Raw genomic sequence first — 22,739 nt, 5'->3', positions numbered from 1 at the left:
GGCTTCCCATTGGGGCTTCTGGTTGGCCACTGTGAGAAGATGATGCTGGACTAGATGGGCCCCCTTTGGCCTGATCAAGCTGCAGAGGTCTCCTTATGTTCTCATGATGAGGAATCTGTGGCCCTTGAGATACTGGTAGACTGCAGCTTCCATCATCCTAAGATCCTAAGAAGCGCTCTGCTGGATCAGGGCAAAAGCCCATCTAATTCAGCAACCTATTCTCACCATGGCCAACCAAATGCCACAATGGGAAGCCTGCAAGCAGGACTTGAGTGCAACAGCACTCTCCTCACTTATGATTCTCAGCAGCTGGTATTCAGAGGCATATACTGTGGAGGGAGGACGTAGCCATCATGAATGACTAGTAGCCATTGACAACCTTATCCTTCATGAGTTTGTCAGATCCTCTTTCCAAGCTGGTGGCCATCAGATTGTGAAAACAGATTCCACAGTTTAGCTATGCATTTTGTGAAGGACTTTTTTTTTTGGCCTGTCCTGAATCTTCCAACACGCAGTTTCATTGGATGACCACGAGTTCTAGTATTACGAGAGAGGGAGAAAAACTGCTCTCTGACCACTTTCTCTACAGCATTGCATAATTTTATACGCCTCTATCATGCCCCGCCTTACTTGCCTTTTTTCATCCTTGACCATTGGCTATGCTGTCTGTGGCAACATTAACATACTGGGGTAAAAAAAAATGTCCCGTGAGATTATTCAAGAAAAAACAAATTCATAGCAGCAGACAAGTTCCTTCCTTCAGACGCACGGCTTTGTCTTGAAACATTTCACACCCTGAGGCATATTTTGAATTCAACCAAATGTGAATTCAAACTAAAAACTGTCTGTGTCAATTTCTTAGTTTCTATTTAAGAATTAATGTGTTGGGGTAAAACAATCCTAGTGTTTCAAGCCACAAAGCAAAGAAACAAAATCCAAGGAAGCAGATTCAAGTGCTCACCTCCGGACACGACACACGTGGATTTATTTGGGATATTCTACTATTCCAAGATACATTAGAAGTCAGTTTGGGATAGCAAATTACCCACAAAAACTGTCTTGTACATTGTTCCCCCTAGCACACAGTAGTTCTTCCTTAACTGTGAAGTAAGGAGTCCTGCTTGGTAAATTTAACACACTCACATTGCTGCACCACAAAATGAAAAAAGAAATGAACCATGAGGCAGAAATCAGCAGATCCTTGATCTATGAGATCCCCAAAGAGAAAAAAAACGAGCCTGTTTCCTCACTGCTCAGCAGAAAAACCTACACATCCCCTTTCATCTTGTTCAGCCATGCTGCTGGCTTGTCTTCTGCATCCTTTGCGGATAAAGATGTTTTAGGCTGCACTCCTACGCATGCTTCCCTAGGAGCAAGTCCCAATGAACTTATTTTGGGGCTACTTAGCTCTGAGTAAACATGCACAGCATTGAGCTCTATCAATATAACCAAACATCAGTCCTGCGTGAGTGAGGTCGACACAGGAAGGCTACCAAACAAAATGGACTGCTTTAGTAATGAAACCTACCTGGTCACAGGATAGTCACTAGATGTCCAAGGAGTCTTCACCTCTTCCCCTTGAATTATGATTTGGGGATCAGGAACATGGAGGGCTGAAATCAGCGTTTAGAAAGAGTCCTTTCCTCCACTTTACTCAATGGAGATAGGGGGAAAAGGAAATCTTCTTGGGCTCTTGTTTATTTGATGTCACGTGACCCTCTCCTCCAGCTGCTTGATGTCAGCTGTCTGTTGCAGAGTGTTTTGTTTCAAGCTCAGAGGCTGGCTGGGAGTGCTGGAAGGGAAGCAAACAAGTGTCATAACCATGCACATAATGGAATCTGGACCGGTCAAGAGAGTACATTGTAATCATTGATAGCGAAGGGCAAAAAAAGAAAGGATTCCTATATAACCTTGCATCCTTTCGCTTGATTAATCTCAGACGATCATCTGAAATAATTCAAGGATCTTTGTTGGAACGTCTCTTCAGATAAGGGGTACAAAGGTCATAACAGCCTGAGTTGGCATCTGTCTGCACACGCCTCTCTTCCTACTTTATTTTTTAGAAACATAAGTCTTCATTCCCTCACTGAAAGAAACCTCCAGAGTTTGCTCCCAATGACTTTGCAACAGGGTATGTTATGGCATACAGCGGTGGCCTCCGAACCCTTTTCCCCCCACGGACCACTTGAAAATTGTTGAGGGTCTTGGTGGACTACTTAAAGACTTTTTTCCCTGCCTGTTGTAGCCATTGTAATGTGCAGTGCTAGATGCTGTATGATTTTTAATTGCATTTTTATTGTTTTTTTCTTACATTGTATTTTATTTTAGAATGCAAATATTGTAATATAATAAAATACATTAAAAATAAAAGCATTAAAAGTGCAATTAAAAATCATTATGAATATTTAATGTGGACATGTCACAAACCACCTGAATGAAGTTTCTGGACCACAGTGGGGGAACCCTTCATCAGATGTTTAAACAATCCTTTCATTTTTTGCTGCACATATCATTCATGGGCTGCATCTTTCTTTAAAATACTCTAATTTGGAAAGTAATCTCTTACCTTCAGGAGTACAGTGTTTTCCCAAAAAAACCTGCATCAGGCTACTTGCTGTATCCTAAAACGAAGACAGTACATGCTGTTATCCTGGTGTTTCAGTTTGGGATGGGCCTGTGGCTGAAAAAGAGAGGCTTATGACAGATCTGCCATGTAGTCCAGTATTAGGAGCTGAGAGACTGGTTTGAATTTCTAGCCCCATATCCACCACACAGAACTCCCCCTCATGCTGCAGAAAGATCAGGTCAGTTAAATCCAAACACATCATTTGAATACAAAAGCCTTCCATCAACTTGCACAAAGATGACTTGCACTTTTATATATTTAAAAACCAGTTCGGAAAAAGCAGGGTCTTCTGTCTTTGCTGCTATATTTGCTTTAGGGGTGCTGCTCCCCAGTCACAACAATGCTAAAATGCTAGATTTCTCACTAGACATCTGCAGGCAGCTGTGTGGCAAGAGAGTGAAAACAAAATCTACAATACAGATGGGAAATGTTTTTATTAATTATTTATTTAAAAGATTTCCATCCCACCCTTCTACCCTGTAATAGGGCACTCAGGGTGGCTTACAATAAAATTGCACACATACATAATAAAACAGTACACAATAAAGAGCACAAAAACATTAAAATAAATTAAAATACAAAAAATACTGTATAGAAAGAGAGAGATGTCAAAGGTCACATTATTACATTTATATTCCACATTTCCTCCCAAGAGCTCAAGGTGGCGTACACATGCTTCTCACTCTCCCTATTTTATTCTCATAACAACCCTGTGAGGTAGGTCAGAGTGAGCGACAATATGTTTCATGGCTGAGTGGAGATTCAAACCCTGGACCTCCCAGGTCCTAGTCCAACACTCTAACCACTACATCACACTTCCCTCCTGGGCAATTAGACATAGTAAAAGGCCTTGTAAACGCTAGAAGAACCGAAAGTTAAGCCCCGTGTGGGAATCTATTTTCCTATCTCTAGGCCAGTGGTTCTCAAACTTTTTCGGTTCGCGGCGCACTGTAAAACATAAAAAACTTCTGGCGCACTTCGTGTACAAAATTAAAAATATATTAATATATTTTAAACTATGAATAAAAATAAACTATAGAAAACTATTACTTACCCTATACAAATGGGTTTCTTCTCATTTTTAAAATATACTTTCATAATATTTGAGGCACACCTAGCCACCTCGGAGGGCGCACCAGTGGGGCTGGGTTTGAGAATCACTGCTCAAGGCACTCGAAATTCAACCTTATGCCAAAGATAGTCACTCTATCTCTACACCTCTATCACGGTCAGCCAATCTCCCAGGGTGCGCCGCGTCCTCCAGCAAAGCTGCGGAGGGTCTTGCTTAAGGTCAGCAAGGAAGGTGGGGCGCAGCCTGATGACGCGAGCAGGGGGCGGAGCCTACTGCGCCCAGCCTGCCAGAGTCGCCACGTGAGGACGGGAAGGGAAAAGCAGCTGCGGCGGCCGCGATGGGCGGCTTGGAGAAAAAGAAGGTACCGCTTGGTTTAGGAGAGGCCCAGCCCGTGCACCGCGTCACGCTCGGGAAGGGGTGCTCTTTCCTCCCTCGTGTACAGATTAACGTCTGGAAGGAGGGACACGGTACTTCCTGGGCTGGCACCCTCGTCTTGCGAGTTTTCCAGCCTTCTAGTAGGAAAAGACCGTAGCTCAGCGGGGAGAGCACCTGCCTTGCACGCAGAAGGTCCCAGGTTCAATCCCCAAGGGCTTCTCCAATTAGGGCTGGGTCTAGAAACGCCCTGCCTGGAACCCTGGAGAGGAGCTGCCGATCAGTGCAGACGACACAGAGCTAGAGGGACCAGTTGTCTGACTTAGTATGAGGCAGCTTCCTATGTTCTTCTCTGAGGAAGGGCCTTGGCTGGATAGGCAGAGCATCTGCTTTGCATGCAGAAGGGCCCAGGTTTTAAATTTGGCATCTCCAGGTAGGGCTGGGAATGTTCCTTGCATGAAATCCTGGAGAGGAGCTGCCAATCAGTGCAGACGACACAGAGCCAGAGGGACTAGTTGTCTGACTTAGTATGAAGCAGCTTCCTATGTTCTCCTCTGAGGAAGGGCCTTGGCTGGATAGGCAGAGCATCTGCTTTGCATGCAGAAGGGCCCAGGTTTTAAATCTGGCATCTCCAGGTAGGGCTGGGAATGTTCCTTGCATGAAATCCTGGAGAGGAGCTGCCAATCAGCGTAGACAATACTGAGCTAGAGGGGCCAATGGTCTGACTCGGTATAAGGCAGCTTAGAGAAGGTTGGAGCTCAGTGGCTGAGCATCTGCATTGCATGCAGAATGGCCTAGGCTCATTCCTGGGATATCTGCCAGTAAAGCTGGGAATTTTCCCTTCCTGAAACCCTGAAGAGGCTCAGCCTGTCCAAGTAGACCCCTGAACCGGATGGACCAATGGCCTGACTCGATATAGGGTAAATTCCCATGTATTAAGGGCTATGGATCAGCAGTAAAGCATCTACTTTGCCCACAGAAGGTCAGGATTAGTAGGTGGTATCTCCTGGTAGAGCTGCTGCCAATCAGTGTAGACAATACTGAGCTAGACGTACCCTAATGGGTATAACTGAATAAGTATAAGGCAGCTTCTTTCTATGCTCTGGTATTCTAAAACAAGAATAGCCAATGTGGTGCCCTCCAGATTTGTTGGACTCCAATATCCGTTTTCCCTATCCATTGGCCATGCTCGCTGCTGCTGATGGGAGTTGGGGAAGGGCCAAAGAGCATCTGCTTTCCCTACAGAAAGTTCCAGGTTCAATTCCCGGCATCTCCAGGTAGGGCTAGGAATATCCTCTACCTGAAATCCTGGCAAGCTGCTGCCAGTTAGTATAGACAGCACTGAGTTAGATGGACCAATGGGTCTGACTCAGTATAAGGCAACTTCCTATGTTCTTATCTTATGTATGCCTTTAAGCTTATGCTCTAATTCTATGCTGTGAGTTGCTATGGATTTTGTTTGGGTTTAACTCAAGGAATGACATATATTAAACTTTGTCTGATTTATCTCTTCTTTCCCCTATCTCCCCCCCCCCCAAAAAAAAATAGTATGAGAGGGGTTCTGCCACCAACTATATTACCAGAAACAAAGCCCGGAAGAAGTTGCAGTTGAGCCTTGCAGATTTCAGGTAAGGAAAAGGTTTGCCACTTACTGGCTTGTTGTTTTGGCCCTTATCTGTGGAGAGAGAGCCCGTGTATTGCAGTGATTCCAGGGAGAGATGTAGCAGGTCTCTGTGTATGCATGTGCCACTGGGTCCCTGTCAGTGAGGGCTGGGCCACACCGTATCCGAGGCAGAGGGCGCAGAGGGAACGTACAATGCTGCTGTATGGCAGGCCAGACTATGTTTGTTTCAGCCAGGGTGGGGAACTTCAGGCCTATCTGACTCTCCATGGGCCAGGGTATGGGGAACCTTTGGCTCTCCAGATGTTGCTGCGTCACAACTCCTACCAGCTCTAGCAAGCATGGTTGATGCCCAGGGAAGATGGGAGTTGTACTTCAACAACAACTGGAGGGCCCCGCCCATCACTAGCATGTGGCCTCGGAAAGGTTACCCGTGCAGGCAGCTTCAGACTAAGGAATGTTCCCTATCCCTGGTTTAAGGCATAGCAGATCCTGTCTCAGAGATGGCTTCTTGGCTGTAGGATTTTGGTAGCAGCAGTAGCATCCGACTTGCGATGGCTTAGGAACTAATAGCATTTACAGTCCCAGTGCAGTGTGCCTTGTTTTGGACATTATGAGTCATAATAATTGATACCCACCCCCAGATTCAGGACAGGACCCAGATCATCAGGTCGACAACATTCGACTCTGTGCTCCCATAAGTTCTGTGGGAAAAAACCAAATTAGAATTTATTTTAACTTCTTATACATCCTTCGGTTTTTCTTAAGGGTACGACTGCCCCTCCCTGAATTGTCTTGGTTTTTACAGTCGACACCTATGATGCACAATGTATACAGTTTGTAATCCTGACTTCACTGACTTCATATTGTTTATACCATGTGGTAATTACGTAATTTGTTACAATAAATCTTATATATAGAAAATAAAAACAAGGATTTGGGTTTTTTAGGAAATAGGAATGAATAGCTCTGGGAATTATGTTGCCTTAGCTTGAAGCCACCTAGGGCCTTGTGGGCAGGGTTAGGGTAAGCTGACAGTCTCATCTACCCCCCCCTCTTTTCCAGGCGACTCTGCATCCTAAAGGGGATTTACCCCCATGAGCCCAAACATAAGAAGAAAGTGAATAAAGGATCTACTGCTGCCAGAACATTCTACCTCCTGAAAGACATAAAATTTCTCCTTCACGAGCCCATCGTCAACAAGTTTCGGGAATATAAGGTATCGTGATCCTGGAGACTCCAGTGGCCAGTCAGAAGCAGCAGATTTAATATCTCAATGTGCAACAGTTGTAGGGGGTTGATTTTGGAGACAGCTATGGATGGGCAAAGGAGTTACCTGTGTCTTTCAAGAACTGCAATTTGGAGTCCATTTTGTTCCCTTGCTCAATGATGTGGGTTTTCTGGGAAAAAAACTTGAATTGGAAAGGAAAATGTTTGATTCAAAATTTTCCATAAAGCTCACATCGCTGAGCAGAGGTCAGGGGTCTGCAAGCCAGTGACCCCTAACTACTTCCTCAAGCCTGCAAGCTTCAGTACATTTCCTGTCCTTGGATACCAGAGGACAGACTGCTACCACGTGATGGACTGGCATCCAGGGAAAATGTGCTGGGTGGTGGACCCAAAACTGCAGCTCCTGAAAGGGTAATTTGTACAGACTGATGCGAGTTGGAAAATGTTATGCCGAGAGGGTGATCTACTTGAGCATGTTTACTTGTACTAGTAAGCAAAGTTAAACCTTTCTCTCTGCAAGGTGTTTGTCCGGAAACTGCGCAAAGCATATGGGAAGAGTGAATGGAACACTGTGGAACGACTGAAAGATAACAAGCCAGGCTATAGATTGGACCACGTTGTCAAGGAGAGGTAAGAGATGTGATGGCCCCAGAAGAAATCCACAGTGGAGCCACATTGGGGAACAAGGAGCTGGGTGCAGGAGTGTCCAACCAGAAGCCTTATTGTGCCTTTTAAGGCAGTGGTAGATGGTAAGACTGGCAGAGTGGGCCTTCTTCGTAGTTCAGGGGGGCAGTCAGGGAGACAGTATTCTCTGTGGCAACTGTGGCCTCATCTGCGCTATACGTTTAAAGCAGTATGATAGCACTTAACATAGGAAGAGCCGGCTGCGTTAGGCCAGTGACCCATCTGATCACCCAGGGGCCAACCAGATGCCCATTATGGAAAGCCCACAAGCAGGACCTGAGCACAAGGGCACTCTCCCCTCCTGCGGTTTCCGGCAACTGGTATTCAGAAGCATACTGCCTCTGACTTTAAACAGTCATAGATTCCCGTAGAGCATCCTGAGAGCTGTCGTTTGTTAAGGGTGCTGAGAGTTGTTAGGAGACCTCTCTTCCCCTGAAATTCCCAGAGTTCCCTGGGAAGAAGGAGTGATGGTTAATCCCTGGTAAGAATTGTAGCTCTGTGAAGGGAATAGGGGTCTCCTAACCGCTCTCGGCACCCTTCCCAAACAACAGTCCCAAGGATTATTTGGAGCAATGTCTGTTTAAAGTGGTACGAACCTGTGTTGAATGTGTATGTGCAGATGGGGTCTCTGTTTATAAAACACTTTGGGGCACTCAAGGCTCCATGAGCAATTAATTCAGTCTTGCTCTTCACCTTTCTCGCCTCCCCCCCCCATGTCGACTGCAGGTACCCAACCTTTGTTGATGCCCTGCGGGACTTGGACGACGGCCTCTCCATGTGCTTCCTCTTCGCAACCTTCCCGCGCACTGGCAAGTGTCACGTCCAGACGATCCAGCTGTGCCGCCGGCTCACTGTGGAGTTCCTCAACTATGTCATTGCCTCCCGCTCCCTGCGCAAGGTGGGCAGGGAGAGGCTCTTGGGGAGGAGTTCAGGGTCCAGGCAGTGTTGCCTTTATTTCGGGTTGATCCACGAGTGCTGAGCGGGGAGCGTGAGAGAGAGGGAGCGTCTAGAGCAGCCTACGCTAACCTGGCGCTCTACGGATTTTTTGGACTACAACTCCCATTGGGCTCAGTCAGGATAGCTGCACGATACAGGGGCTGATGGGGCCTATTAATTTCCTCCCAAGTAGCCACAGGTACAGCTGGCTGGACACTTTAGGGGGGCTCACACGTTCCTGCCTGGCTGGCCATCTCCTCTGCTCCTGCATCCTTGGGGGGTGGGGGAGATATTTGTGATTGTGTGTGTTTCTGAGAGCCAACCAGGAACCCAGACAGCTTGTGCATAGGGATCTCCAGTCTCTGGGTCTGGGATGTCCAAATGTTACTGTTTCTCAGGGTCATTGGTATTGCAGAGCTGTCCTGGAGGGTCCTGCTCCTCTTGTGGTCTCCTCCTGGGGACGCCTCCAGTTTGAGGTCTGAACAGAACTGAGCAGGCTGCTGGGAGTTGTATTCCAAAATACTTGGAGAGGAGAGCTGGCCTAGAACGCCTGCTGGTCGTTTGCGTAGTATTGGAGTTCCCTGTTTCCCTCTGTGTGGCTTCTCCCCCTGAAATCATCCTCTCTGCTCTTTCCCCCTTGCCAGGTATTCCTGTCCATCAAAGGCATCTACTACCAGGCTGAGGTGATGGGGCAGATGGTCACCTGGATAACACCCTACGCTTTCTCCCACAACGTGAGCACCTGTTGTTTCGTCCCCCTCGCCGAGGGCAAGATTTCCTGTGATCTTTCCCTGCCATCTTCACCATCTAGGGATGGAAGGTTTGTCGCTCAGTGGTAGAGCACCTGCCTTGCATGCAGAAGGTCCCGGGTTTAATCCCTGGCATCCCCAGGTAGGTCTGGGAGAGACTAAAACCCGGGAGAGCTGCTGCCAGCCAGTGTCAGCGGTGCTGAGCTACAGAGACTCAGTGCAAGGCAGCTTCCTACGTTTCTGCGACGAATCTGTCGATTTCGATTTCTCATCTTCCCATTCCTCAGTTTTGTTTGCCACATTTTCACGCGAGTTTGCAAGGTTTTTTTTTCTTTCAAAGCCCTCACGAAAGCTTAGGTGTGTTTGAAAATGTCCTGACATGCTGTTTCCTGACTCTTAATGGAGCAGAGCAGAAAGAGCTGCGTCAGCAGGTCCGTAGGAGATACAAGCGAGCCAGCTCTCAGAGAGCGAGCGAACAGGAGTTTGGCGGAGGAGGTGTAGAGAGGAAGAGACAGACAAAGAGGGCTCTGAAGCCATGTGCTCTCAAGGGCTCCATAGCAGCTTCACTGGAAGGGGCGTGGCCTGATAGCTGCTGGCTGAAGGGCGTGGCCTGATAGCTGCTGAGTGCAGCTAGGAGCACTGTGTGGGCTCTTCATTCTGTTTCCTGACTCCCAACTGAGCAGAGGAGAGAGCTATGTCAGCTAGTCCAGAGCAGATACAAGCGAGCCAGCTCTCTTGAGAGTGAGCGAACAGGAGTTTGGCAGGGGAGGTCAAGGGCGAGGTCCCTAAAAAATTTGTTCCCTTGTACGGCGCACACATACCAGTGGGGCTCTCCTATTTACCGTGAAGGAGGACAGGACAAAGCACAGGCCATTCCAACACAAGTAGGAAGAAAGAAATGAAAGGCAGTAGAGACTATGGACAGAAAGGACTCTCCAGTGGTGGTGACCTGCAAGGTGTGCGCAGTGTTTGTTTTCTTGCCTGAGAACAACATGGCGTACACGTGCAACAAGTGCAAGCTGGTGGCGCTGTTGGAGGAAAAAGTGAGGGGCCTGGAACGGCAGGTGGCCACACTGAAGAGTATGAGAAGATGAAGAGACAGCCAGACAGCCACCTGTTGGGCATGCTCTAATTTGGATTCCTGCATTGAGCATGGGGTGGACTTGATGGCCTTAGAGGCCCCTTCCATCTCTACAATTCTATGATTCCTGGTGCTGCTGCAGTCAGCTCCCTGGAGGGTTACTCATTAACGCCCATCCTTCTTTCCGCTCTCTACTCAAATGGAATGAGATGACCATGACTGCTACTTGATTGCCTTTGCCTGCTGTGCCTGCTGACCTCTTGCCCTTGGCGCTTGGCTGTCCTAGCTGAGCTTCCTTTGGGCTGAAAAATAATTAACTTCCTTAATATCTGGGGGGAGGAAGTGACCTGAATTAACAATTAACTCCAGGCACGCAGCTCTACTGCTAGAAAGCCGGTGGGTGAAAGCCAGTTATTTGGAGGCCATAGCCCTATTTGTTTGCTTGTCTTAACTTGCCTCTTGCCTTTTCCATTGGGCTGTGCTTTGGAGCAGCCTGAAGTTATATTTGTAACGCAGACAAGCCAGCTTGCCAAGTAGCCCCTTGAAAAACAGCCACCGCTCTAGGCGGGCAGGTTAGGATGCTTCTGTGAATGGGATGGGGAACCTTAACCCCTCCCCCAGGCCTCTGTCTCATAGGTGAGTCAGCCCACTGTTCCACCCAGCTCGGGGCTGTCTACACCAGTCAGCCGTCAGAGAGCGGTTCCCAAGTGTAAGATTCGAGCCTTTCCAACATTCGGGTGAGAGTGTCAACACAGCAAGAGGTGTTCAACGTGCCATTTAAAGATTACAAGCAATCATTGTTTTGGGTTTACTTATAAAGCCCGTGATCCGCATGCACAGGCTTCATAACCAACGGGATGGGAAACATGCATCTCTACCAGCCTTCACCTCCCTGATATTTTAAGGTTGCAACTCCCATCAGCCCCATCCAACGTGTTCTGCATTGACAGACTCTCCAGGACTTCGGGCAGGATTTCCCACCAGCTTGAGTGCCAGGGATTGAATTTGGGGCCTTTTGGCCTGCAAAGCAGATGCCATAAATGAGCTACAAATACAGGGTAGTTAGGAAGCTGCCTTAAATGGAGTCAAGACCATTGTTCTCTCTAGCTTCATATTCTCTACACTGACTGGCAGCGGCTCTTCTGTGTTTCATGTAGGGGACATCCCCAGATCTGCCTGGAGACGCCATTGGGGGGTTGAACATGGGAGCGTCTGCATGCAAAGAAGATGCTCTGGAGCCGAGTTATCTGGAAAGCTCACAAACAGAACATTAAGGCAGTGGCTCCCTAGCAACTGGTATTCTGAGGTATACTGCCTCTAAACATGGGAGTTCTACTTAAGTACATTGTATATATATATGCACAAAGGCGAAAATGTCGGTAACTTCTACACGGAAGTAAAACTGGGAGTTTTGAAAGAAGTGTGTATGTGTGGCACAGTTGTTGAATTGGTTTCCCTATTTTCTCCCAGCACCCGACGGACGTGGACTATAGGGTCATGGCTACCTTCACTGAGTTCTACACCACTCTCCTGGGCTTCGTTAATTTCCGCCTCTATCAGTCCCTCAACTTGCACTACCCCCCAAAGGTGAGGAAGTAACTGGGTAGAATGAAGAGGGCGGCCCTCTGCAAGCAATCTGCCTCTCCTGGTAGTGCAGTTAGATGTTGTTTATTAATTAAAATAGTCATATCTCGTAGACAAAATCCATTTAAAAGCAACAGAACATCATTTTTTTAAAAAAAGACAAAATGAAAAGCACAAAAGGGTTAGGGCGGGGAGAGAGAGGGAGAAAGATCAAGCCAACCGAACGCAGCAAAATAAAAATACCTTCATGAGATGGCAAAACGCTGATGAGAGAGCTCCACAACTTGGGTGCCATACTTGAAAAGGCCCCGCCCAAACTTCCAAGCAGGCCCTCAGCCTGACAGCAGTGAGAGAGAGAAAGAAAGGCAGAGCCGGCCCTCCTCTGGCTGCAGCAGCTGGGCTGGATCAAGAGAGAAAAGGCAAAAAGTCCTTAAGATGTGCTCGGGGCCGCCAGCTCTTGATCTTGGCTTGGTGGTGGGGAGCTTTGGCTTGTTTGTGTGATGTCAAAAGTAACAAGGCAGATTGTCCTGGTGGGGAGTGGGCTGGGGGGGGGCATCTATCAGTGCTCTGAAGTTTCTCCCTTGCGCTTGTAGGGTACAGGAGTCTTTCCATGTTAAATTGATCCTGAGGGAGGAGATCTGGCCCCTTATCTGTGTATGTCTTTTAGATCGAAGGCCAAGTGTCTTCGGAGCTGAAGACGGAGGAAGAGGAGTCGTATGCGTTGGACTCCGAGAGCTACATGGAGGTGAGTTGGGCCAAGGAACCCAAAGTGTCCGAAAGAACCCTGTTCTGGAATTCAGACATCTGGGCCAGGGGTTTGGAACCTCACGGTGGGGGCCAAATGTGGCCCTCCAGGACGCATTCAGTCTGGTCCTTGGGATTCTCTCCCTGAGCGCATGCCTCCCTGGCCCTGCTCTGCACCCTCCTTGAGGGTTTTTGCCTGCCTGGCGTGTCTCCCTTGAATCCGGACCATGCCTCATGCTTATCTGGATGGAGAAGGGAATCTGTGCAGAAATTAACCTACTCTGAACAAAGATAACATTTATGTTCATTGCTCCACCCGTTTTTCCCTCTGGCCCTGCCCACCACTGGCATGCGGCCCTCAGAAAGGAATGCGGCCCTTGGCCTGACCCATACCCGGCCTGGGCAGCGTCAGGAGGATATGTGAAGGGTGGGAAACCTTTTCCACCCCGAGGGCCGCATTCCTTCCTGGGCAACTTTCTGGGGGCCAGTGGTGGGCAGGGACAGAGGCAAAAATATTAAATATTAGACTGGCGCCATCTCTGTCATCTTTTCGGCGCCTGCTGAAGACCTTCCTCTTTCAACAGGCCTTTTAAGTAGAGACCTTATCCCAGTCTGCGTCTGTGCTGGAATTGCTTCTTAAGATGTTTTTGAAGTTTTGTTTTTACAGATGTTTTGTTTGAATACGTTTTAAAGTGCTTTTAGTGTTTTTGTTTAACACCCCCGGGCTCCTTCTGGGAGGAAGGGAAGAATATATGTTTAATTTAATGAATGAATGAATTGAAAAGTGGACAGGGCAATGGGTGCCACTGTTACCTTTGGACAGTGGGGTCAGAGGTCCATGCAGGCGAGCAAGGTCAGAGGTGTTATCACAGCTCAGAGCACTGGAGGGCCGGGAATCGGGCCAGATATAGAGAGTTGTTTGGCCCTCAAGGCATAAGGTTTCCTATTCCTGGTGTACACCCTCCATTTCTGCTTTACAGACCATCCCAAACTATCTTGCCAAGAAAAAACAACTTAATCACTCTTTTGTTGTTGTTGTTCTTTCATCTGCTCCCAGCAGAACGAGTTCTCTGTTTTTTTTTTTCATTAATTTTTATTCAAATTTTCAAAAACAAAAAACAAAACAAAAACAGTCAAACAACAAAATAAAATGTTGACTTCCGATTTGTCGCAGATCAATTATAAGTCTACAATATATAACAATCCTATCTCTAAAATTATATTATAGAATCACTTTCCTCCAGTAGTTATCTTAATTAATCATCAAATCTCATAAACATTATTTTATTCTTTCTACAAAAAGTCAAAGAGAGGTTTCAATTCCTTGAGAGATATATCTTTCAATTTTTCTCCAATAAACATGTCGCTTAATCCATCTGATTCAAATCTGTTAGGCCCAATAATTTCCATAACCATTCTTCCATTATCTATATTAATTCCATCTTCCATCTTCAATAATCCTGTTAAGTCCAGTAATTTCAGTAGCCATTCTTCCATTATCAGTATCCCATAATAATCTTGTTGTCATAACCATAGTCCAAATAAACATATCGATTAATCCATCTCGTCAAATCTGTTAAGTCCAATAATTTCCATAACCATTCTTCCATTTTCAATATTAATTCCATCTTCCATCTTCAATAGTCCTGTTAAATCCAGTGGTTTCAGATTCCATTCATCCATTATGTTAAGTCCAGTGGTTTCAGTATCCATTCATCCATTATCAGTATCTTATGATGATCTTGCTGTCATAGCCATAGTCATATAACAAGAGTCTGATGGGAATTTCCCCCATCACAAATATGTCCTTGCCATCAATTCTGAATATGTTACTGAAATATTGTTGTAAAGCCACATCTCTGTTCTGGGTACATCTCTGCTCTGTCACATATTTGTAGTTAATTCCATATATTTTTTCTATGACAAGCCCCATCACATCATTCCAGTCAAGAATTCTGAATATGTTACTGAAATATTGCTGCAAAGTCATATCTCTGTTCTTCTTTTTTACAAAATGCACTGGTTCATCTCTTAAGAGTTTCTCCACTGTCACATATCTGTAGCCAACTCCATAGATTTTTTCAATGTCAAACTCCATCACATCATTCCAGTCCAGAAAATTATCCAAGGCAATTGGTAACTTTACCACCAAAATCTTCATTAATTTCTTCAGAGACAACTTTGAATTCCAAACAGTAAACTTTATTTCTAAGATCCATAAACTCCAAATCTTTTTCCAATTTCACACTTATTCCAATCTCCAGGGCTTGTGGCTTCCCTTTAATTTTTCTTTTTTCATCTCTAATCCCATCAAACACCTCTTTTACAGAATCCCCTATTTCTTTAAGCTCCTGTGTCATTTTGTTAAATTCAATTTTCATCTCCTGTCTGCCCTGTCTCAGGGTTTGTTTTGTTATCTCAATCTCATCCATTATTTTCTGAAACATAATTTCTTCCATGGTCTCAATCACTTTCCTGGTTGCCATTCTTAAAACCACAGAAACAAAAATTATTTCAGCCACAATTGGGTTAATATTCCAGGCTGCTGATATCAGTGTAGACAGTACAGCCTGCTTTATCTCTATGTATTCAGGAATACAAAACAAACTTAGTTCCCAACATCAATTAGTGGCGTCGTGAACAAGCAGATTCGTCAAAATGAAATAGACCAAAAAAAGTTTTTTCCCCCTCCTCGAAATAGAAATCCCTCTTCCGTTGGTATCTTTAGAATGCACCTCCAGGACAGCTTTTTGCGATAAAAGCAAAGATAAGCTTTTTCGATTTCTTTCCTCCTTAATTTCGTAAGTGAATGAGAAAAGCCATAACTCACCTAGGAATTCTTCACAGCTGATTTATTGACAAATCTCTTTTTTAACTGCACCAATTTAAACCAATTGAAAAAAGAAAATAGAAAGAAGGATGCTTGTTTGCCTGTTAAAATCCGTTTTTTCTTTGAAGAAAAGATAAACGTATCGCTATAATCAGCTAGAGCTTGATGAAAGTCCGTCCGACATTGCAGTTTGAACCTTTTCTCATAAATAAATGAAATCCAGTCCTCCCCACAAAAACAGGCTTTGTGGTTAATCTCACGTTTCTCCCTGACCGGAAGAAAATCTTTACCAGTCAAAAAAGACGCAGAACGAGTTCTCTGTTTAATTGTGGGTCTTCCTTTGTATCTCTTCAGAAACTCTCTGCTCTCGGCGCCAGCCTGGCCCGAGTGGTGGCGCCAAACCCAGAGGATGAGGCTGAAGTGGACGAGTTCCCCGTGGAGGGAGTGAGTGTCTGGTGTGGAGCCCCTGAATGTAGGGGGGTACAGGGCCCCACACGTTTCCCACGTCTGTAACTGGGGCTTGCTGGAAAAGGGCCTCCTTGTGTTATGAAGGGCTGGGACTGGCCCTTTTTGGGAAGGCGGAGGCCACATGGTGTAAGTTGCCACTCCAGCCCATTGTTGAGGGATTGAGAGGGCAAGACCAGCTGCCGGCTGCGGCTGTCCTTAGCCATGATGGTTCAGATGAGAGAGCTCTGCTGAAATCAGAAACCATCCAAGAAATCATCATCCTTTAAAAATCAATATATTTTAAAAAATATCTCTGATAATTTTTCCAAGCTTATCAAAAGTATATGGGAAAATACCAGCCTTTGTGGTCCTCAAAAGCCCTTCCTGCCAGCCCCAGTTCCCAAAATATGCTCAGTTGTTCCGTTATCTTTCAGTCGGCATTTCTAGCAAGAGGAGCAGGGATGTTCAGGGAGAGGAGTTTTTTTTTTTTTCCCCTCTCCCTTCCTCCATTTCCCTGATGGTCTGCTATGACACAGATGCCTTGGGGATCATGGGAAATGGAGTTTTCCAAAGGGCTGCTGTTGCAAACTGTGTTTCCCATGATCCCCTGGACTTTATGCTGGGTATATGAGGGTGATGGGGAATGAGTGCTGCTCCCACAGGAGAAGCTAGGAATTCTTCTCCAGCTGAGATTTTAATCTAAGCCGGCAAATAATTTTGGGGTTTGTCAAGCTCACCTCTCCTTTTAACGGGGGCTTGTACGAGCCCCCAAAGTTCATTGCGAAGCTCAGGTTTAGAGAACTTTGCTGGTATCCCTAGGTGTGTGAAGTAGGGTTACCATAGAAACCCGGCCTAGAGCAGCCTTCCCCAACCTGGTGTCCTCTAGATGTTTTGGATTATAGCTCCCACCAGCTGGCTGAGGCTAATAGGAGTTGTAGTCCAAACATCTAGAGAGTACCACGTCGGGGAAGTTTGGCCTAGAGGGATCTCACGGTGCCTTGCCCCTCACCAGGAGAGTTCAGAACAAGAGGAGTCCCGGCAGAAGGAGCAGGAAGCCTTGGAGAAGCAGAAGAAGCTCTTTGAGGGTCTGCGCTTCTTTCTCAACAGGGAGGTACCCCGCGAGCCCCTGGCTTTTGTTATCCGGTACGTAGGGGGGTTCTTTTCCCTTGGGCTGTTGGTTCTGGTGCCGTTCGCTAAGCAGTTTGCCAACTTTGCTTGAGGGGGAGTCGAGGGGGTCTCCTGGCAAGGCCTTGGTTGATGACAGCAGGGCTATCCTGATTTCCAGGCTCAAGGGCTAAGGCCGCAATCCTCACCTCGCTTAACCTGGGGGTAAGCCCCATTGAATTTGGTGGGACTTGCTTTTGAGTAGATTTGTGCTATAAGCCCCCGCCATAGCCAGACTTGGTATGTATCCTTGCCTAACTAGGACTGCACGTACAAGTTTCTAGCCCACATTGAGAGCAAAGAGAAGCTATCTTATGTTAACTGCACAGTGTTGATTTTTTTCATCAGTCCAAGATATCTCATTATTTCTTTTCCTCTCCCAACCCCAATGTGTTCTAAGCTTCCTCCCACCCCACCAACCCACTAGGGAGATAAACTAGGTTATAACAATTTCTTTAGGAGTGTCAGGTAGAGCAGATGTAGCCAACATGGTGCCCTCCAGATGCTGGTGAACTCCCATCAACCCCAAACAGCATGGCCTCAACAGTCAGGGGTGACGGGAGCTGTAGTCCAGCAACATTGGAGGGGGCCACGATTGGCTATCCCTGAAATAAAGAGAAGCCCCCCCCCAAAAAGAAGAATTGTACCCAAAATCAGTTCAAGAAGGGTGTCTCTCCCCCCCCCCGGCAGGTGCTTTGGGGGCCAAGTATCCTGGGACAAATCTGTTTGCATTGGCGCTACCTATGACGTGACAGACGCAACCATCACCCACCAAATCGTGGACCGGCCTGTTCCGGAGGAGCAAGCGATTGGCAGGTGAGTCCTGCAGCTCATTTTTCGGGACAATAACATGAAGTGGGCATTGGGTCCTTCTCCTTTCAGAAACACCACTGCAGTCCAACAACAACTGGAGGGCACCATGTTGGCTATCCCAGGGATAGCTGCTTGGAGAGTCATTCGGCCTGCAGGGGTGAGGTTCCCCACCCTGTGCTCCAGATCAAGGGTTCCCGAACTGTGGCCCATGGGCCACCTGTGGTCTGTGAGCTTCATTCAGGTGGTCCACAGCATATCCATATTGAATATTCATACTGATCCTTAATTGTGTTTTATTACTTCTTTCATTTCTTATATTGTATTACAATTTGCGTTCCACACAATTCAGATTGCAATACATCAGAAATAAAAGAAGCGATAAGAAAACAGGATTTAAAAAAGTCATTCGGCATCTATATCACAGCGCATTACAGTTGCCACAACAGACAGAAAAAAATCATCAAGTGCTCTGCCGAAACCATCAGTAATTCTCAAGTGGCCCATGGGGGGGGACGGGACGGGACAGTTTGGGGGCCACTGCTCCTGATCCTCTGTCCTTTCTCGTTCTCATCCGACTTGACTTGTGTTCCACCCCAGGTATTACCTGCAGCCACAGTGGGTCTTCGACTCTGTCAACGCCAGGCTGTGTCTTCCAGTGGCAGATTATTTTCCTGGCGTCTTACTGCCTCCGCACCTCTCACCATTTGTGTCTGAGAAAGAAGGGGATTACATCCCGCCGGAGAAGCTGAAGCTGTTAGCCTTGCAGAGGGGGGATGAGCCAGGTAACCCTATGTTCTGTGTGCTCTGGGTCTAATTGGTGCCCTCCAGATGTTGCTGAACCACAACTACCCTCAGCTCCACCCAGCCTGGCCAATGGCCAGGGATGATGGGAGTTGCAGTCTGAGCACGTCTGGAGGGCACCAGGATGGGGAAGGCTACTCCAGGCCTTAAAGATGGTCTCACCCCTTATATCCCCAATTCGTCTCTGCTTTCTGCCAGCGAGGGCCTCCTGCAGATACCATCTTATCAGGAGATCCATGCTGCACAAATACAAACTGGGCCTTTAGTGTTGTGGCACCTTATAGAATCATAGCATCGTAGAATAGTAGAGTTGGAAGGGGCCTATGAGGTCATTGAGTCCAACCCCCTGCTCAAAGCAGTTATCCAACTTGAAGCATACCTGACAAGTGGCTGTCCTGCTGCCTCTTGAATGCCTCCTTGTGGAATTCCCTCCCCTTAAAAATTAGGCAGGCACAGTCTCTGTTGTCATTTTTTGAGCCTGCTGAAGATCTTCCTCTTCCAACAAGCTTTTTAAGTAAGATAAATGTATCCCAATCTGCATCGGTATTGGAATTGTTTTTAGGCGTTTTAATTGTATTGTTTGTGTGCTTGCTACCCTGCGCTCCTTTGGAGGAAGGGTGGGATATAAATCTACTAAAAACTAATAATAGGCAGTGGTCAAATCCTGGGATTGGGCATTGAGTCCTATGCTGATGTGTCCTGTTCAGCAGATGTTGGGGGGTCTTCTCCCAGAAACCCACCCTGATGAATGTGGCATTCATTGAAAGCTATGACGCTATATGATCCCTTCCTGTAGGAGAAGAGAGCGGGTCAGAAGTGGAGGAAGAAGAAGAGGGTGAAGATGAAACAGAAGGCTCAGAGGAAGAAGGGGAGCAGGAGGATTCTGAGAAAGAAGATGAGGGGAGGCTGAAGAAGATGGAAGATCAACGCACCAAGAGCAAGGTACGTGGGAAACCAGGAGCGATGCATGAAAACGTGGAATGCGGAAGGCCTACAACCCAAGGTTCAGCAGTTGATTTCCTCTGCTGCACGAAAGCTCCTCCTACTTGCCCCCCCAGTGGGGTAGGGCTATGCAAATCAGACTTGTCACTGCCATCCAGTGTGGAAGAGAGCCTCCCCCAGTTCTAGTCCTGCCTAGCTCCAAGGGACAGGGCATCGGCATTGCCCTGCCAAACTTCACTTTGCCTGTCACCACCCGTTTCCCTTTCAAGAAAAGGAAGAGAGAAGGTTTAAGGAGGGGAAATGCCACTTAGGCATTTAAAACAGGGGCGAGGAACATTTTTGGCCCAGCGGACCAGATCCTTATTTGTCCTGTCCACCTCCCCTTGCAGGCCAACTTTGGCAGGTGGGCAGGACAGAATCTGGGACCTTTTGCATGCAAGCAGATGCTGTATCACTGAGCCACATCCCCTCAGTGAGAAGGAAGGCCCCTCATTTATTTAGAACTTTGATCACCCTCGGTGTACAGAGTGCTTTATTTTATTTATTTAGCATATTTGTATGCCGCTTTTCATCACCAGGTGACCTCAAAACGGCTTCCATAGCAAGAACGAAACGATATAATAAACAAATTTAATTTAATAATTAAAAAAGACTACAACAGTATCAATAAATAGCACCACAAAACAGGCTGAAATGTCAAATCTTATCTAGTCTGAGAAAGAGGAAAAAAACAACTGCAATGTAAAGTCCTGCCATTGTATAACAGGCCACATCCATCAAAGAGGGCTGTAACAGATTCCTTGGTCGCAGTTTCTTCCCCGTGTCCAGATAGGCTTGCTTCCATCTCCACATCCTCGGGCTCGTTCAGCCGCTGCTCCCCCCTCTTTATAATGCCTTAAACTTGCTTTTTTAAAAAAAATAATCTCGGCAACTTGTGGAGAGATGGTATTATTCCCCAGGCCATCCCTGCAACTTTTTTTACTTTTTTCTTTTTTCGTATTGAAAGCCAGCACACTCTCGCGCCTTTGCCACAGAGGTTTCTTGAGATTTTTGGCTGCCTCCAACTTGCCCTTTGAGTCTGCCCTCTTTTTCTCTCTCAGACCCTCCCAGTGAAGGTGACGGCTGGCAGAGTTCTGCGAGAGGACAAGCAGCGGCTGGCACAGGAGGAGCAGAGCGAGGAGAAGCGCTTGGCCATCATGATGATGAAGAAGCGGGAGAAGTACCTCTACCAGAAGATCATGTTTGGGAAGAAACGCAAGATCCGAGAGGTACTGTGAGGGGTTGCGCCATCCTGTGCTGGGCTTTGAGCTCTTCTGCACCTAGGAAACTGGGCCTTGCACACAGGGGGCTGGATCCAGCGAAGGGGGCTACACACAGGGGTTGTATCCAGCTAAGTTGTCCTATTAGCACAAAGACATGGGACGCCCTCAACAGAGCTCCAATGGCCAGAGTGGCTTAACAGTCAGTCCTTCTTCCCAGAGAATTCTGGAAATTGGAGCTCTGTGAGGGGAATAACAGTCTCCTAACAGCTCTCAGCACCCTTCCCAAACTACACTTCCCAGGATTCTTTGGGAGAAGCCATAATTGTTTAATGTGGAATAAATGTCTGGTGTGGATGTGGCCTAATTAACTGTTAAACCACTCTGGGAATTGCAGCTCTGCGAGGGGAATAGGGGTCTTGTAACAACTCTCAGCACACTTCAGAAACTACACTTCCCAGGATTCTTTGGGAGAAGCCATGACTGCTTAAAGTGGAGTAATAGTGAAACAAACATATGGTGTGAATGTGGTCTGCATGAGTATGAGAGACGCATGTGTGTCTGTGGTCTGTATGCATGCAATGAGAGAGAGAGTGTTGTGTGGCCACTTTGTGTAACGCTGTGCCCCCTGTGGCAGCTATTTTGTGACTGGGACCTGCATCACTTTCTCAAAATTCAAGGCTGGTCCAAAAAGGTTCGTGGACCCCGGTTTATACTATACCGTGTGTATACATACAAAGAGCTGACATTTTGGTGGCCTCAACTAAAATATATACATCTCCCCCCCTTCCCCCTCCCAGGCTAACAAACTGGCAGAGAAGCGAAAAGCTCATGACTCAGTGGCAAAATCGAAGAAGAAAACCAAGAAAGCACGGCGGGAGTGACCCGGGTCTCTCGCCCCAGCCTGTCTCTTCATACACAGGCCTACAAGATGGACACTTTGGGCATGGAGTTGGGCTTTTAAGCCGGTGGTGGGAACCCTCGGAATCCTGGCTTCTTGCCCTGAATCTATCTTCGTCACGGCGGTGCCCCAGGGCACGCAGGGACTAGTACCTTGGCCATGGAACCCATGACTTCTTGTGGGGTGAAACACATGATTTATTTAAAACACATCTGAATTCTCCTCAGTTTCCTCCAGGATTTCCTCATTGAGTGCTGGCTGCTTGTAGCTCAACCAGTCAAGACAGATTTTTTAGGCTCTAACAGGAAAAAACCCACTTATCTCAATGGGAGGAAAATGGCCGCCTCTCCCCGCCATTTCACTGAGAGCATGAATAAGGGTCTTCTATCTGAGGGGAAAATGGGTTTACCCACACAGGCTTCCTGTGAGAGGATCTCTCCCTCTCTCTGGCTGTTTTGGCTCAAGAGAATAAGGAGGCATACATCCCTCCACAGCCGCCATCCCTTATGTTTTAAAAAGTCACTATCCTCCAGCTGGTGGATGTATGGGAGGGAACCTGTGACCCTTCAGAGGGCAGAATACCTCAGAACTGTTGCTGTGTTTGGTAGAGAAAGCTGCTTCCATGATCACCACGAGGGCTTGGGTTGGACAGCCCTGTTTTTGGTAAACGGAACAGCTTGGGGATTCAGGGATCATGTGGGTGCGTTTTCTCCCCACCCTACTTCTGTCATGTTTGATTTGGAGGGCCCCCCTCCCAGCACCCACCCATTGCCTGGACAGCTGCAACAATACATCCGGACCCTGAGCTGCTTCTGCCTTTGTCTTACAATTGTAAATTGCAGGATAGCGCTGTTTCTTTTATTAAATCGAGCTTTGAAATTAA

The 22,739-nt window shown here is 47.0% G+C and overlaps 2 protein-coding genes across 5 annotated transcripts in view; one reads left to right on the top strand and one right to left on the bottom strand.

The window, feature by feature from the left end:
- The window catches only part of TCN2 (transcobalamin 2), a 16,194-nt gene extending 12,305 nt beyond the window's left edge, over positions 1-3,889 (bottom strand). Inside the window, exons 1-3 of one of the 3 annotated variants that reach the window (XM_061602468.1) lie at positions 3,681-3,889; positions 2,567-2,680; positions 1,529-1,792 (exon numbers count right to left, since the gene is read on the bottom strand). The gene's annotated coding sequence lies outside the window, so the exon portion shown is untranslated. The remainder of the gene's footprint in view (positions 1-1,528; positions 1,793-2,566; positions 2,681-3,680) is intronic. The other 2 variants (XM_061602469.1, XM_061602470.1) reach the window with 2 other exon arrangements.
- PES1 (pescadillo ribosomal biogenesis factor 1) lies at positions 3,883-22,739 on the top strand. Of its 2 annotated transcripts, none has more exons than XM_061602466.1 (15): positions 3,883-4,059; positions 5,619-5,698; positions 6,757-6,910; positions 7,442-7,551; positions 8,332-8,503; positions 9,186-9,275; positions 11,842-11,958; positions 12,623-12,700; positions 15,884-15,973; positions 16,989-17,119; positions 17,831-17,956; positions 18,551-18,735; positions 19,551-19,696; positions 20,797-20,964; positions 21,756-22,739. In XM_061602466.1, the coding sequence occupies exons 1-15, from the start codon at positions 4,036-4,038 to the stop codon at positions 21,837-21,839; spliced, it is 1,755 nt and encodes a 584-aa protein (XP_061458450.1). In that variant the 5' UTR covers positions 3,883-4,035; the 3' UTR covers positions 21,840-22,739. The 2 variants fall into 2 exon arrangements, with proteins under 2 accessions (XP_061458450.1, XP_061458451.1); XM_061602467.1 differs by lacking the exon at positions 3,883-4,059 and adding an exon at positions 4,091-4,165.

Source organism: Rhineura floridana, chromosome 19 (assembly GCF_030035675.1).
Source record: "Rhineura floridana isolate rRhiFlo1 chromosome 19, rRhiFlo1.hap2, whole genome shotgun sequence".
Taxonomy (NCBI): Eukaryota; Metazoa; Chordata; class Lepidosauria; order Squamata; family Rhineuridae; genus Rhineura; species Rhineura floridana.
Note: the sequence above shows the minus strand (reverse complement) of the source record. Positions and strands in the feature narration are given on the sequence as shown.

What these genes read in the sequence shown, in the direction of transcription:
- PES1 (XM_061602466.1), top strand. Translation starts at nt 4,036, where the DNA reads ATGGGCGGCTTGGAGAAAAAGAAG. An exon ending in GAGGAGCAAGCGATTGGCAG is followed by an intron (nt 17,957 to 18,550) that starts GTGAGTCCTGCA and finishes GTTCCACCCCAG; the next exon opens with GTATTACCTGCAGCCACAGT. An exon ending in ATCAACGCACCAAGAGCAAG is followed by an intron (nt 19,697 to 20,796) that starts GTACGTGGGAAA and finishes TTTCTCTCTCAG; the next exon opens with ACCCTCCCAGTGAAGGTGAC.